Genomic DNA, 16,412 nt, shown 5'->3' with positions numbered 1-16,412 from the left:
GTGAAGCTTGTTGATAAAGATGCAGAATAGAGAAGCCCTGTTCTAGGAGTATTGACCACACTTGTTTGCAGCCAAGATGCAGCTGCCATCACAATGTTTCTTCGCTGTGGGTAGAGCTCCCAACTCAAAATAGGTCAGCAATGTGTAAAAAGTTCTGATCAGTTGGGTCATCCAGATCATATGGATACTTTTTACACCAGTGAAAGCAACTCTGGTGGAGGTGCAGAGCCAGTTTAGGAAGTATGCACATGATCTAGAACTCCTTATGTCATCGATATAACAGGGAAACCAACCCCTTAGGAGCAGGTTTGCAGAACTCGCACCATCAGGTTCACATATACACTGAGCACAAGAATGTGTAACGGGGTGTTGGTGCGCATTCTTCAAACTTGCTGGTCCATATAGTTTTGTACAGACTGCCAGAGAGCACGAATGTTTCCCTCGCCAAAACCTGTGGCCCCACATCGCTCTATAAGCTCCAGGAAGAAAGTATCCTCTGTAAAGAGAGGCTTTGTGAAGATCTGCATGAGGTATTGCTTCTCACAAAGGCCTCCAGAGCTACCGCTGCCTCCTACGCCAGCGTCCAGAAGGATGCCGTGGTCCTTCAGGAGCTGAAGATTTTGCCCAGCTTGCCTTATCTCCTCCACCTTCCTTTTCTCATTGTAGTATGATAAGGGGGGCTTGAAAAAGTTTGCGCCAGATCTGGCCATGGCCGCAGCGGCTCCTATAATACCTGTGGTGTAGAGTGCCACGTGTTGGATGCCCGATCCACCGTGCTGCTCTAAGAAAGTATCCACCTGGTTCTTCTTTTGATCTGACAGAGACTCAGCTAGAATAATTTTACAGTCATTGCGAAGCAGAGTCGGATCGCTTCCATTGGACTGCATGGCAGTAAGACGAAGACCCATACCAGCACCCTGGATTGTATAGCCATCAGTACCATTGTCTTGCTGGTGGATGGGGAAACGCTGGAATCCCAAACAGTTCTTGTACCAGTCCAACACAGCTTGCGAGCTACCTTGGGGGCAAGCATAGGTGATATGGTCAAAATGTGTCACCTGGCCACCCACCTGGACCTTGGGAGCACCCTCCACCAGGTGGAAACCAGGCAGGAACGGTCCGCTGTACCGAGATCTGTCAAGTAGTGTGTGGCTGACGTTGCCTATGATGGATCCCACTACTGAATAAGTGACGTGGCCATTTTCATCTTCCACAGCTGTGGGAGGGATGAGGATCTGGCATCCTCGTTCCTGTAGGCTTTGGGAGATGCCAGGTACATCTTCTGCCTCAAAGCAAATGTTGGAGGCTGTACTGACGGCATATTCTAGGTCCACGTCGTACAGAATTCCTTTATCCTTGCGGCAGCCTGAAGATGGCACAGGTGGAGCGTCTCTCTTGGCAGGCTTCAGCCTTTCATTGACGAGAAAAATGGCATCCCCTCTCCGGAAGGCCAGCTGCCTGCTCCATTCTGCCACCCGTGCAGCAAACAGCTCGAATCCAAACTGGCGCACCAAGTTGCTGGCCAGCTGTTGCCCCTCAGGGACGTGGAACCCAATGTGGCACATCCGGTTCAGAAGACCAGGCATTATGCAGATTGAAAGGGTGGCCAATGATAACACAACTTTTGCTGCTAGACCTACAGAAACAGAAAAGAAAGCCAGCTCAGTTGTTGTGGGGTGGGGAAGCTCAGTCGGTAGAGCACAAGACTCTTAATCACAGGCTCATGAGTTCGAGTCCCAGGTTAGGCAAAACTCCCCTGCATTACAGAGGGGGTTGGGCTAGATGACCCTAGTGGTCCCTTCCCTGGATGGGAACAGGGGCCTGTTCTGTTAGTGCCTCCAGGTTTTGTAGGGGGGGGGCAGGAGGAGGAGGAGGAGGCAACTCTGTGCCACCTCCCTTCGGCTGACGTGTGCCTGAAAAATCAAAGGAATCCAGGTCTAAGGGGGGGGGGGGAATCTGCCCCTCCCCCAGAAATCTGCACGTTTCTCTGCCTAGCTGCAGAGTCTATCTTTTCCCTCTCTTTCCCCTTTAGATCTTGCCTCAGGCCTCTGAGTGAAAGCTTATCTGCCGTGTGTCTTTGATTCCTCATGCGAAAGTGACTTTCACGTAGCAGGCAGGCAGGCAGGCGCCGGAACTCCTCCTCCTCCCGCCGCTGACTTGAATCTCCCGCAAGGAGGGGCTCCGCAACACGCGGTCGGAAGCGGAAGGCGAGTGTCTCCAGGGCGCACGTGGGGCTACGGCAACCTCTTCCACCGGCTCGCAGGTCCTAAGCAAAGGCAATTGCTACGCTTATCAGCCGTTCAATGGGCTGCGTATACCGGAGCCGCAATCTCCTTTCCTACAACGCCATTCTCCCCCCCCCCCCAAGAAAAAAACCCCAACAACAACAACCAAGAGCGTTTATTTTACCTTTGTTGATAACACTGTTTTGTGCTACAATTATTTTATTTTTAAAAATCCCAAGGAATGTTCTTAAAATACATTGCTTTCATATCGCCACCACTGGGTGGGCAGCCTTGTTAAGTATTTACAGCGCTTGAAGACTCGCTGTTATTTTTATTTTTTATGTGAGGAGGAGCTATGCAATTCAATCTTGAAAGTATTTTTAAGAACGGGCCTTTAGATCGAACCTCCCCTTTTCACACACTCATAACAGTTTTAGATTTCAATGGAAAGGCACAAGGAAGTGGCATAAAGTGGTACCTTGGGTTACATACGCTTCAGCTAACAGACTCCGCTAACCCAGAAATATTACCTCAGGTTAAGAACTTTGCTTCAGGTTGAGAACAGAAATCGTGCTCCGGGGCGCGGCGGCAGCAGGAGGCCCCATTAGCCTGAAGTGGTGCTTCAGGTTAAGAACAGTTAAGAACAGTTTCAGGTTAAGTACAGACCTCCAGAACGAATTAAGTACTTAACCTGAGGTACCACTGTACTTTATGATGATGATGATGATGACTGATTATTTAATTTTTGTGCTACTTATTTAAAATATCTCTTAAACGGTTTACAATAAGCTGAAACAGCAACAGCAGACAAAACAAAATATTACAAAAATACACATAAAAATGTTACATTAATAGAAAGTTACCCCTATATTTAAATCCATATCAATGCATTTTCCTTCTGACAACACCCTCCCTCTCAGCACCCAGGGTCGAAACAAACTCCCAGCTCACCAACAAAAGTTTCACAACGAGAAGAGTTCCTGGAAACCTCAGAAATCACCCTAGCCTCTCGGAGAATTGCAGATCCAAGGTGGATGAGACTTCCTCAGGCTGCCCTCGACTGTGTCCCACTCAGCTGCACTCTCTACTCCCAGTTCCAGGTACAGCAGGTTTGCATGTGTCTTTATCAGATCTTGGGAAATACTTTTCTCTCCCTTCAGGGCTTTTGAATTGGGGTGGGGACTATTGTGAGGGAAAAGAGTGCGTGTGTACTGCTGGAAAGGTATAGATTTGGAGAAGGCCAATACTTGGGGGCGGGGCTTGATGGGGAATGGCCTGTAGGTACTAGTTGTACAGAAACCTGGCAAGAAAATGGGGACAGGACATAATTTCTAGGTTCTTACGTTACTCTGCTAGTATGGGATCTTCAGCAGCACCACTCCTGTGTGGTACAAGAGTGTATCTTAATGGTTAGCATTGGCACAGGAAGAAGCTGTGATGTGGGCTTTGTTACTCATGGTCTGGGCTTCTCACTGTTACCCCAACAATGCAAGAAGGAGCAGCACTGCAGCACTTCCAACGTTGTTGGGGTAACATGAGTACGGGGCTTTAAGGGGCAGCCTGGAAGCCATATCATCTGCTCAGGAAATCCTGTTTCAAAATGCATTATACATGACAGCTTCTCTCTTGCAAGGCAGAGGTGTTCTGCACATGTTCAGAGGAACTCTATTTCACTTGTACCTCACATCACTCAATCAATTCACTTTTATTATCCCAGAAAACCAGTTTTCCACCCAGGTTCTCTCATGTCAGTTCACATTCAGTTAAATTTCCTCCAATCCCATAGTTGACTGCTCATTGTCAAATCTGCCCTCTCATATACTTTAGAGTAGGAATATTAGGGAGTTCATGCCTGAATTGGAAACTCAAAGGAACTGTTTTTTCATATACTCATGGATATCTCATCATGCTGTGCCAGTCCTACTAGTGGGACGCGGGTGGCACTGTGGTCTAAACCACTGAGCCTCTTGCCAATTTAAAGGTCGGCAGTTTGAATCTGCTCAATGGGGTGAGCTCCCATTGCTCTGTCCCAGCTTCTGCCAACCTAGCAGTTCAAATCACACCAGTGCAAATAGATAAATAGGTACCACTGCAATGGGAAGGTAAACAATGTTTCCGTGCGCTCTGGCTTTCATCACAGTGTCGTGTTGCACCAGAAGCAGTTTAGTCATGCTGGTCAAATGACTCGGAAAGTTGTCTGTGGACAAACGCCAGTTCCCTCGGCCTGAAAGTGAGATGAGCACCACAACCCCATAGTTGCCTTTGACTGGACTTAACCATCCAGCGGCCCTTTACCTTTTATCTTTACCTACTAATCTTAAAACATTTTTTCATCTGAAGCAAAAAGTCAACATATACCACCCCATCACAATAATGCAAGTTGAGTGGGTACAGTTTGTCTCTTTTGGAATCTGTTGCCTATAACCAGAGCTTCTTTTCATCCAGAACTCACCGGAACTCAGTTCCAGCATCTTTCAGGCGGACACCGTTGCCATGATACAATGGAGGCATTCATGGTGAGTTCCGGCACTTCTTTTTCTAGAAAAATAGCACTGCCTGTAACAATTGCTTCCTTTTGCTTTATAGCAAGGCTGCCCATCTCATCACACCAGTAATGTATTCCTCAATGTAACTGAAAACTGCCAGGATGCAGTCCTGTCATCTTCCAAGAGCATAATGCTTTCCAGTGTTCCTGGCCTGGCACTGCATGGTATTTCTTCAGTTCCTGAATGTGATGTCTCTGAATGAAAAACAAGTACCGCTGGGTGTATGGCAGTGGTGAACGCAATTCATGCTGCTCTGAAATTCTTCAAGGACATCTGTGTATCTAGCCCCCAGCCAAGCACCTCCTCTCTCCCAGCCCCTTCTGGGTGGAGAGACCTTGAATGAGAGATAAAGTATTCCACAGCCAGCCTGGGGATAAGAGATCTGAGAGAACAGAGCTACAGTAAGGCTGTCATAGATTGGAGTAGAACAACAGCTGGAGTCACCTGAGAAAAGGCAGAGTATCACCTGGTGGGAATTCTTGGTGCAGACTTGTTGGGAAGGGGGGTGTCAATGTCTATTAAGTTCAGTTTCTGCAGTTGGTCAGTATAGCTGGTGTTTTGTGGAGGGGAGGCTAATGAGAAATATTTATCACAATGAAGTTAGAGCCGAAAGGTTCTGAACAAGGAAGGCAAAGTTGTGCTGCTGCTTCCTAGAACAAAGTCTTGGTGGATTCCTGAGGGGCCCAACCTCGGCAAGGTGTCAAATCACCTTTGACTGAACCACCTTTTGTGGGTGAGACTGTGAGGTTTTGAATCTTGCCAAGATAAGCATGATCTGATCTCGTGAGTTGTTCCTAATCTACTACCACTACCCCAAGGCTGTTTTTCTTGGATGTGGGAGGTGAGGAGTATATGGGAGGGAATTGCACGCAGCCTGTGTGGTGGCAAGCAGGGTATGACGGGGACGTTGTGACCAGCTTTAGAATGCAAGCGCCACTGCTTCTGATGGTGGACTCAAAAGCTTGGACCCTGTTCCAGAGGACAATTAGGGGAGGAGAACATCCTGCCAAGATTTGGCCCAACCAAAGGCATTGCCTTCCCTGTTTTGCCACTTTCTGGGATCAACAAGGGCTTTCTAAATACCGTAACTATTTTTATTGAGAGACTAGGGTGGTGTGGCTGAATCATGCTGGGTTTCTGTGGCTTGTTTTTACAAGTTTAACAAGGCTTGGGTGTGTGTCCTTTTCTAACCAGTGTGTTGGAAAGCAACAAGACTCTTGCTGAGATTTCATCCATGTGATTAATATGTGTGGCTCACCAGGACTGTGCAAAATAGGCTGGCTCCCAGAGAGGAGCTTTCAGCTGTTTTGTTCCTCCCCAGGCTTTTTAGCTCAGTTGGGTAGCTAAGCTGCAATATGCAGCCAGTAACAAATTTTGACTGTCCTGTAGATAATTGTTAAGGAGGCAAGAGCTTAATCAGTATCCCAAGTTCAGACAACTCACTAAGCCACCCTTGGCTTTGGTGCTACACCCCACTGAGCTAAAGAGGCCACAGAGGAGCAGCTGTAATCTTCTCCCTAGTAGCCAATTCACACTAAACTATGGCTTTGCTTAGCATTAAATATGAATGCAGCCAGAGCTGTAAAAAGGGATGCAAATACATGCTGGAAATTTAGATTTGATACTACCCTTGCTGGTACCATTCCCAGGAAAATCAGAGGCTCACTATGTCAGGTTCCTATTGGAAGACCGGACAAATGCTAGAACATTAGCAGTGGCAAAGTTTTTATTGGTGGTTGCAAGAACAAATGATCCCTATATTCTGAACAAAATGCTTGTTTAACCTGGAGGTAGGCTGTGTGAATTGTGTATTGCTTTGTAATGATTTGTTGGGTCTCTGGACCGTAATAGAGATTGATGATGATGATGAAATTTAGATTTGCACAGTTAAAGCAGATTAAAGGATTCTGGGCAACAAATCCACTTCACACAAAAACACCAGACTTTTTGCAGTTTGGAAAGTGATGGGGAAATGCACTGAAAACATGTGCAATGAGCAAATGACTAATGGGAAGACGTATAAACACCCTGCAAGCAAATCTGAATGGATGCTAATTGTCATATAACTAACTACCCTGCAAACAAATCAGAATGAATACTCAGCAAAGACTAGCTAAAGTATAACTTCTGTGTAAACTTTGTGCAAGCAAATCAGGATGAATGTCAATAAACAGGGGGCTCTGGGTTAGGAATACAGTTTGTTGCATAAACTGCATATGAGAATTCTCTGCTTTTAGTTTGCTGACAACAGAGGAAGACAGTGCTTTTTCCCCTCTTTGCTTTTTGAACAGTTCTTAATTTCTAGCAAAACTTATACTGGAGCGTTCATCTATGTAGGAAACATGCCATCACATCATCAGCCTTGCTTTGTATTTATAAAAGTATAGGGAAAGGAAAACTGCAGTTTTTTAGTAACAAGTGAAAAACATATGCTCAGATGCACACTATTCCTAAATTCTAAGTGCAAGGAGGAAGGGGAAGCTGCAGCTGTTAAGCAGCATGGGGAATTACTCTGAATATGCTCAGAGGCACACTCTTTATTAATGTTTAACTTTTTGTGCATTCTCTCCCATGGTTATCTGACTCATATAGTGCCCCACTTGTAAAATGGAGCCAATATCCTTTAAAAGCAATAGGGTGCCTATATGTGTCTTAACGTATGTGAATTGCCTTGTGGCCTGTGGCTTACCTGATTGTTTTTGTCTGGTCTAGATATTTGCTTGCATTCATTTTTAGATCCCACTTTCTGCTTGAGGCATGTTTCAGTCCAGATTGTATTGTCTTCACCATTGTCTGCCAAACCAGAGTGCTTGGCTGCCAGACTCCTTCCTTGGCCCTATCTGCTCATCAAATTATGGTGGGACAACACAATACTAGGCATACTCAGTGCTTTTCCCCACAGGGGGTACTCAAGGGTACGCAATACCAGCAGCTCCTTTTGTTGTTGTTAAAAAGTGTGGCACTTACTGTAACAATTTCATGGTACCGGCACCTATTTTTCTGGGGGGGGGGGGAGCACTGGGCATACTGTGTACCATTCAGGTCACCTCCCTTAAAAATATATTCTGTAGAGTTGGAAAAGTTTCAGAAAAGGCGAGGGCAACTAAAATGATCAAAGGGCTGGTACAACCATCTTATGAGGAAAGGTTACAGCATTTAGGGATTTCCAGATTAGAAAAAAAGGTGTATAAGGTAGGGACATGATAGTGATGTCTACAATTATGCATGGCATGGAGAACGTAGATGGAGAGAAGTTGCTCTCTGTCTTCCAGAATATTAGGTCATCCAATGAAGTTGAATACTGGAAAATTCAGGGCAGACAAAAAGAAGTACTATATAAGTACTTGCTCTCACAGGATGTGGAGATAGCCACTATTTTGGAGGTGTATGAGAAATGCATCTGAAAACAAAATGCATTGAGGAGTTAGTGATCTGACACGGTTACCCTTCCTGCCTCTGTTCCTTCCCCCTCCCTTGCTCTTGTTAAGTTTTTTGATGCTGTGAGAACAGTCTCTAATGTCCTGAGAACTTTGGGAGGAGGTGAAGCCTCACACACAGCTGCCTTCATCAGTTGTGGAGGATAATTCTGGGTGCCTTCTTTGATGCTGGACATTGTTTTGAGAAAGTAAGGCCTTGGGAGGTGGTGGCTATTGGATGATCTGCACATAGCCAGTCTTGGAAGCCACACAGCTTGTCTATAATATCGGACGGTTTGGGCAGAGTTTGTTTGAAGCTCATCCACGGACTGATCGGCCACAGGGTCATGCAAACTGAGGGTACCTGGGGGAGTCGCTTCTCCGCTTCTTGGGGGCTTCCAAGTGGCAGATTGAAGTGCTTGCTTGGTATATGTATACCTTCCTTGCTGTTTTAGAATAAAATCTTTAAACTTCTCGCTCACTTGTGTATTTTGTATTGCTTCTGAATCTCATTTTAAAAGAACCACCTTGCCTTTGGCAAGACAGGAGGATTAGACAAATTCATGGAGGGCAGGGCTATTCATAACCACTAGATATGATGGATACCTCCACTGTCCGAGACACCTCTGCATACCAGTCAATGGGAACCACAAATAGAGGGAGTGCTGTGGCACTAGGCATCTGGATGGCCACTGTGAGAACAGGATGCTGGACTAGATGAGCCTTTGGTCTGATCCAGCAGGTCTCTTCATATGTTCTTAATGACCATGCTGGGAGTTGTACTGCAACAATATCCAGAGGGCCACAGGATAGCAACAACCCTTGCTGTAGCTGAAATCCTAGGCAGCTGATATGTGTGTGTGTTTAAGCATCCATTACTGTCACTTTCAAATACAGGGCACTAGGGCATCTATGTAGGACAATCCTATCTATGTTTACTAAGAAGAAAGCCTTCTGAGACTTAGAGGCTGCATCTGGCCTGCTGAGGGAAGTTCTTTTTTTTATTTTAGTTTTTATTAAGAATTTCAACATAACAAATTATCAAAACATATCATATTCATTATTTCCCCCCTTTCCCCCCCCCCCGAGACTTCCCTGCTGAGGGAAGTTCTTATGGTCTTAAGCTGCTCTCTTCTACTTTAGGCTGAAGGGAGGTGGCCAGGATGGGCTATTCAGCCCTAGCCAAAACAACCTTGCTGCTGCTCCTGGCAATTGCTGCTACACTGGCAGACGTGGCTGAGAACAGGACCCGAATATGCCAACCTGCACCACTCTGGAAGATCAATGGGGTGGCCCCCATGGCTGGGATGGAGGGCCAAGTGACAGTGGTGGCACTGTTGAAAGCCAGCTGACAGTTCTGTCTCAAGCAGGCCGCCAGGTGAGTTCATAGAGAAGATTGCCTGAGTCAGGAGCTGTTAGGTTGCAGCCACACCATACATTTGACGCACATGGCTTTCCCCAAAAGAGTTATGGGAACTGTAGCTCTGTCAGGGGGTAAATCACAGTTCCCATAATGCTTTGGGGAAAGTCACATGCTTTAAAAAGATGGTCTGGATGTGACTAGAAAGTCAGATATGTGTTGGAACCCTGTATCTGGTGTTCAGTGGCAATATCACAACTCTTAAGGTCATATCTTTGCCCCTAGGCTTTCTACCAGGAAACACAGAACTGAACTGATTGTCTATAAGCTCCAGTTCAACAATCAAAAATTGAGGCATGGGCTGCAGCAGGCCAGATATAACACACATATAGATGGTGGATGCAATTTCCCTGGTGAATTACAGCTCAAGCATAATATGTATCATTTAACTTATTGCTGGATCTATGTAGCAGGGACCGCTGTAATGGCAAGTCCAGTGAACTGATAAATGAAAGGGCCTCCATCCAGCAGTGCAGGCTCATATCCCACATGGTATGTGCAGAGGGCAGGGGCTGGAACCTATATCTGTGCACCTCATTTCCTAAACGTTACTTGTTCTTCCTACCCACCAGCCTTGGCAGCTTGCAGAGGAAGCTGTCACTTGAAGGAGTGACCAATGTCAGCTTCATGATTGTGAATGAGAAGACTCCTTTCTCCAGGGCCATGTACTGGGAGCTCAAACGGCATGCCCCAGAGGGAGTTCCTGTTTACCAGCAGCAGATTCTGGAGCCTGACGTCTGGCAAATTCTAGATGGGGACAAGGATGACTTCCTGATCTATGACAGGTCAGTGCTTAAGGGAGCAATTCTAACTCCCCACCCACCCAGACTGATAGGGTTTTTGGAGAGTCAGGGCCACTGCTGTGCATAGCAGCCGGGGCAGAAGGGAGGGAAGGCAGATCACTGAGCCAGCTTGGAGCTGGTGCAGCAATTGAGCCTGGAAGAAGCCCAGTTCTGGCAGTGGGACCATCTCAGGATCCAATGGACTGCAGGGCGGCTCAGTCCAGCTCCTTCCTTGGCTGCTGAAAGCCCCTGCTGCCACCAGCAGGGATCCCATCAGCAGCACTAGCGGGGGCAGAAGAGGGTGCTCTGTAGACAGCTGCTGCTGGGAGGCCAATGGGGGTCTGCAGGCCTGGGCAGAAGGAAGGAAAGTAAGATATATGGAATTCAGGATTCTTGAATACATTATCAAAAAGTCTGTTTGAGGACACATCTGGAAAGAAAGGACATACCATGATGTAAGTGTTTCTCTTTACCATCATGTCTCACAACTGTTGGTGAGGAAAACCAGATTCTTCAGGCCAGGTTAGATTCATTTCCAGTGTAAATTAGTGGATTACAGGCTCTCCTGACACTAACTTTATGTCCATTTGTTTCATGGCTCTCGGGCTTTGCAGGTGCAGCAGGCTGGCTTTCCACATCCAGCTGCCATACAGTTTTCTGCACTTGCCCTATGTCGAAGCAGCCGTGCGGTACACACACAGCAAAGACTACTGCGGCAATTGTTCCTGGTACCCCTCTAACAGCAGCCAGGAGGTAGGGACTTGAATCCCCTCATCAACTTCCTTTTCAACTATTTTATTTAAGCCAGACATTTCCTCATTTGCCCATCCTGAACTTCTGCCTGGGAATTCTAGGTTTCTGATCAGATCGGTCTTACAGCAGGGATGTGGGAGGAGAAGGTGGAAGGGAGGGTTTTATTATATTGGGCCACTACAACAAGCAAGGAGAAAGGATGTTGAGATACCACAAAGCATCTTTCATCTTGACGGGAAGTAAACCATCTTGAAATAAAAACCTCAGAAGCAAATTGCAGATGGAGACACCAGGTCTGCCGCAGTCACAGATAGTGTAGCTTGGAGGGGTCCAGGAGAACCCAGGTGGGAGGACATGCTAACCCACCCCACCCCCCACTTTCAGCTTCTCACACTCCCCCAAGTGCTTTTCTCCCCAGTTGAGTTCAGATACTAAAAGTGAGATTGACTTGGAGAAAGACACTTTGGAACAGAAGCTGTGTGGCATCACGTGCAGGAAAGGTTTGGTTCCCCTCACCCAGGCACCCCTTTTCTCTAAAGTCAACCCCACCTTCCTGTTTTGCATATGGTGGGGCAAGACCTGGATCTGCTGCTATCATGTACTGCTTGAGCCTCACCCAGTAGCCCTTGTCTGCCCTCAGTTATTGAAAAAAATAAATTAACACCCTTAATTTGTCAGGTTGAAGTGCTTCCTGTTCCCAATGAATGGGAGCATATTGTTCCTTGGACAGAAGAAATAATAACTGCTGTCTTGTCCTGTGGTGTCACTTCCTGACCCATCAGTGATCTGAAAGTTCATTCCTCAAGGTGGGATTGCGGGAGGGCCCTGATGTATTACCTATTTTAGTTTTTTGCTGCCCCGATAGCCAATGCAGCAAAGTATTATAAATGCCTTTTAAGCCATTTCGACCATACCGAGAGTGAAGTCAAACAGATCTCCTTCCAGGAGTCGGTGCAGGTTTTTCTGATCTGGAGAAATCAAACCTTCTTCCCTCCCTGCTTTTTTGAGATAGATATATACTTGGCTTAAACTCCTGTGCAGCTTTTTGCCTCTCAAACTTTTAAAAACCATTTCTACGCCTAAACATCCAGCATGTTTACTCATTTAAACTTCTATTTTACACATTCTTTAAAACCACTTTTTAAGTGACTGCCAGGCAATCACCATTCTTCACAGCCAATTTCTCCTGAAAACAGAAAGTAGCAGTTGTTCTGAGCTCAGTTGATTTTGGAAGTTTACAGATTTTGTCAAAAAGGGCTGAATGCAGATCACTTCAGATATATACATGCATCTTCACTTTTTAAAATGTGTTTCTGTCTTCACCCTAAACCCATCTGTATACTAGAATCTTTCATTACCTTCACAGGTGAATAAGACAGCAAGTACTAACGTGATGACAACTGAGGCATCTGGACACAAAGAGAAGCACCTGGAAGAACCCAGGTACCATCACGATGAGCCAAGCCAAGAAGCACCTAACACCAAGCACACAGCCCATCCCTATTCACATCATGGAGGAGTCGGCAACCATAAAGCCTTGGGTTTGAGCAGTACACACCAGCCAGTTCTCCACTCTCAGAATCGCTCACAGAAGCATCAAACAAGGGAATCCCCATAAAACATTTAAACTTCAATGTATGCAACACCCAACTGTTAGCCATAAGCATACTTAGCACTAAGCAAGCTTTTAAGAAGAGCCAGGGGGCAAACTTACATGCATCAGAAGGAAGAAATATGATGGCTCAGTTTTCAGCATGGGAAGGGAAGTGAATGTTCCACTCCCTAATCATTCAAGGTCTCTCAACAGATAGCAGAAGACACAACAAAAACTTTTTTCGTTTTTTGCTGCCCCGATAGCCAATGCAGCAAAATATTCTAAATACCTTTTAAGCCATTTCGACCATACCGAGAAAAACTTTTGTTGTGTCATATATGTGATTGGAAAGTTTAACTGCTTGTCCACAATGAGACTTCTATCCTCATTTTGAATCTGTCTCCCAGTTAACCTCATATCCACCAGTTTTGTTCCACCAAGCCTTAAGGTGGTGTTCCTCTTGGGCTCAGATGGATTTTTAGATACACCCCATTTCTGTGGTGAGGACTGCCTAAGGAAGCCATCTTGTTTTCCTCAGGAACACCGAGCTGCTATGGTAATCAGCTTCTTGAGAAGCCAATTTTGACCCCATTTTTGCATTTCCTGCTTTTCTGCACTCAATGAAGCATGTGGTGTAAACTTTCTGTCACCACATGCTGACACCGTACATAAAAGCATGTCCTTGGAGATGGAAGGATGGGGATCAGAACTGGTATTAGCAGGAGGGTGACTGACTGTGGCAGAGAAGGCTGACTTTGAGCCTAGGGCTCAAGATTTTGTACATTAAAGTCCATGCACACAAATTACTAGCTTGTAAAAAGACATTTGTTGTATTGCTGGAAGTAAGGAACATTTGCGGTTTGTAGGAATGGAAGTGGTGAGACAGAATTAGCCAAGTTTACAGGTACGTTGATAGGGGTATGAAAGACAGAGAAGTCTGAGGTGAGAGTTGAGTTTGTCAGGGCTATGAGAGCTGAACAAAGGAAGAAAATGCCATTTATCAGGAAAATTCATGAAAAGGGATGCACTGCTTGCTGATTAAAAGTAGTATAACTGTTTCTGGGAAAGAATGTTGGAAATAAATTCTCTGAAATGTTTGAAGTCTTTGCTCACAATACCTCAATGTACAAATGGTGTCATTTATTGCAGACAGTACACAGCATTGTAGAAGACGTATTCAGCTTCAACATTTAAGAGATATCCCATAGTTTATCTGCATTTTTGGCATACTAAGCAGTCCTTATTGAGAATAGTCCAGGTTCCTGTTATTTGTTGAAGGTCAGTGAATTGGTGCACACTGTACAAGTCCTCTACATCCCAGTTTTAGGAAGCTACTGCTACAAATATTTACGGGAGGGTGTAATCTGTCCTTATTGTAGTGTTAATGCTGATATGTATCCACCTATAATCTGTTTATTCCAAAGTAACCCTAGTTGGTAAAGCCAGCTAGACTAGACTGCAAATGGTGGCAGCTGCCCATAGGTTTATGGCATTTCTTTGAAAGCCTCAATTCCTTTTTATTACATCTCAGCTGGTGGCTAAAGGGACCAATCTTCAATTTACAGGACCTGCCATAGGTATAACATCTATAATAGGTAGCTCACAATTATAACCCTGCTGATTACACTCACACATGCTGTAGACTAGAGTGAAGAACTTATTTCAGCCCAAGGGCCACATTTGCTTCTGGGTAGCCTTCTGAGGGCTGCCTGCCAGTGCTGCACAGGACCAGGGGCAAAAGTGAATGAAGCAACAATGGTTAATTTTACCTTTCATACCAGTAGGCTAGTTTCTTCATGCTCACACATTCCTCTCTATTCTTCACCCAGGCAAGCAAGAAGCATGATCAGAATTCAATGAAATAAATGAAATAAAACAGTTCTTCACCTGGCCCCAGATATTCATAAGGCTTGCTGCTGGTGTCAGGCAAGCTTTTCTAGGAAAGACAGGGCAGTATAGCTGGAAAGACCCAATCAGAGTCCCTGAAAGTGGGGAGATCTAAAGAAGGGCCTCCTGGTATAATATTAGTAGTTCAGAAGGTTCTTGTGGAAGAAGGCAGCCTTTGAAATTCTGCAAGCAATAAAAGGGCATTAGGCTGTCAGTGAGGTGCTTATAGTTAACAGGCCACCTTTGGTGTAAACAGCATACTTACTGCAGATTTATTTATCCCCTTGTGTATATCAAAACTTTCCTGATATCTGTACATGCTGGCTACTCTTAACATACATGTATTAGAGCTATAACATAATTTATAGCTTTTGGTAATATGTCATATAATTAATCGCCTTCACCCAGGGCATAACCAGCACAATGGACGCTAAATAAACTGCTCGCAACTGTGATTCAACTTGCAGCCTTAGTTGCTTAACAACTAGTTTAATGTTCTTAGCAGTCTTGCTCTCCACAATACATAACGTAGTAACAAACAAAAACAATATCCCCACCCCACCGTGCAGCCATATGGTAGCTGCTATGATCTGGTGTAATATTTGATTACTTGCCCAACTGACATGCAAAGATTTAGCTGTCCTTCCCACATGCTGTTCCGTTCCCTTTTTATGTCCCTTTAGTTCATTTCCTACTTATGTACATACCTAGCTGAAACCATCCCTGCCCCCCAGAAATCTGCAGAGGCCCCATCTACAGCAGCTAGGTCATAATTTAATTGTTAAGAGACTATTTTCTTGCTGATAGTTTTGTACCAAACAAAGTAATTATATGGCTGGCTTGTTTGTTTGTTTTTTAACATTCCAATTGTATTTACAATCTCTTCCCTTTATTTCTATGTACAGGATTACCATTATTAATTACCAAAGAAAAAAACCTTCAGTAGTACCAGTGCTAAAAAGATGGGCAAAATTATGTTTTGCTTAGGACAACAACATTCCTAGCTAATGCTGGCCTTGGGCTCTGATCCAGCTTTCCTGATGCCCTCTGCCCCAGCCCACAGCTCCCATTATCCAAACTAAACTCCTTTGCCTCATGTCCTGTTTGCTTACATTTGCAGCAGAGTCCACAGGTTCACAGCAAAACTGGAGCAAGACTATTATTATCATGTTTAATGCTAATCTCATCTAACATGCAGGTCAAATATTTGCTAAAGATCCTCTTTAAACTGGCCTCTCTGTTTGCAGCAGCCAGAAAATCTCTTATAGTTTGCCTGTTTATGCCTACTCAGAATAAAGCCTCATTTGAGTTCTATGGCACTTACTGCCAAGTATGTGGGCATTGCAGATGTAGTCTCTTTTTGATGGACAAGGCTGGCCCTACCATTGGGCAGAGTGAAGCAGCTACCTCAGGTGGTAGATGCTAGGGGGATAAAAGTGGAGGCACGATGTTGGGAGAGAATTGCCTGTGCCACACACAGCCTCCCCTGCTGCCCTCAGGCATGGTGGAGGATACAATCCCACTGCAAATGGAGAGAGAAGACATCTGAAGGCCCCCCTGCATAGGGAAGTTTTGTAATGTTTAATTATGTTTTCATATATGTTGGAAGCAGTCCAGAGTGGCTGGGGCAACCCAGTCAGATGGGTGGGGTGCAAATAATAAAACTATTTTTATTATTACATGTATTTTGCCTTGGTACTCATATTAGGGTTTTGTTTGACACTCACATTAGGGTTTTGTTTGACAGCATGATTACAGAATCAAATCAAATAGATGCTCAGTTAAAGGA

The 16,412-nt window shown here is 45.1% G+C and overlaps 2 protein-coding genes across 4 annotated transcripts; one reads left to right on the top strand and one right to left on the bottom strand.

Annotated features, from left to right (window-relative positions):
• Positions 1-274: 274 nt before the first annotated feature.
• HPDL (4-hydroxyphenylpyruvate dioxygenase like) lies at positions 275-2,156 on the bottom strand. The gene is made up of 2 exons (XM_083447822.1): positions 2,040-2,156; positions 275-1,636 (listed from the first exon to the last, which is right to left on the bottom strand). Exon 2 carries the CDS (start codon positions 1,584-1,586, stop codon positions 384-386), a length of 1,203 nt encoding a protein of 400 aa, XP_083303948.1. The 5' UTR covers positions 1,587-1,636; positions 2,040-2,156; the 3' UTR covers positions 275-383.
• Positions 2,157-2,158: 2 nt separating this feature from the next.
• Positions 2,159-12,975, top strand: LOC310680813 (selenoprotein Pb-like). 3 transcript variants are annotated; one of them, XM_083447834.1, is made up of 6 exons: positions 2,159-2,263; positions 3,146-3,325; positions 9,331-9,565; positions 10,180-10,392; positions 11,004-11,142; positions 12,509-12,975. In XM_083447834.1, the coding sequence occupies exons 3-6, from the start codon at positions 9,351-9,353 to the stop codon at positions 12,758-12,760; spliced, it is 819 nt and encodes a 272-aa protein (XP_083303960.1). In that variant the 5' UTR covers positions 2,159-2,263; positions 3,146-3,325; positions 9,331-9,350; the 3' UTR covers positions 12,761-12,975. The 3 variants fall into 3 exon arrangements, with proteins under 3 accessions (XP_083303960.1, XP_083303959.1, XP_083303958.1); XM_083447833.1 differs by lacking the exons at positions 2,159-2,263; positions 3,146-3,325 and adding an exon at positions 5,110-5,225; XM_083447832.1 differs by lacking the exons at positions 2,159-2,263; positions 3,146-3,325 and adding an exon at positions 5,110-5,240.
• Positions 12,976-16,412: the final 3,437 nt, after the last annotated feature.

Source organism: Podarcis tiliguerta (genome assembly GCF_965153285.1).
Source record: "Podarcis tiliguerta genome assembly, chromosome: 6".
In the NCBI taxonomy this organism is placed as follows: domain Eukaryota; kingdom Metazoa; phylum Chordata; class Lepidosauria; order Squamata; family Lacertidae; genus Podarcis; species Podarcis tiliguerta.
The sequence above is the reverse complement of the archived record's forward strand: the minus strand, read 5'-3'. Positions and strand labels throughout refer to the sequence as shown.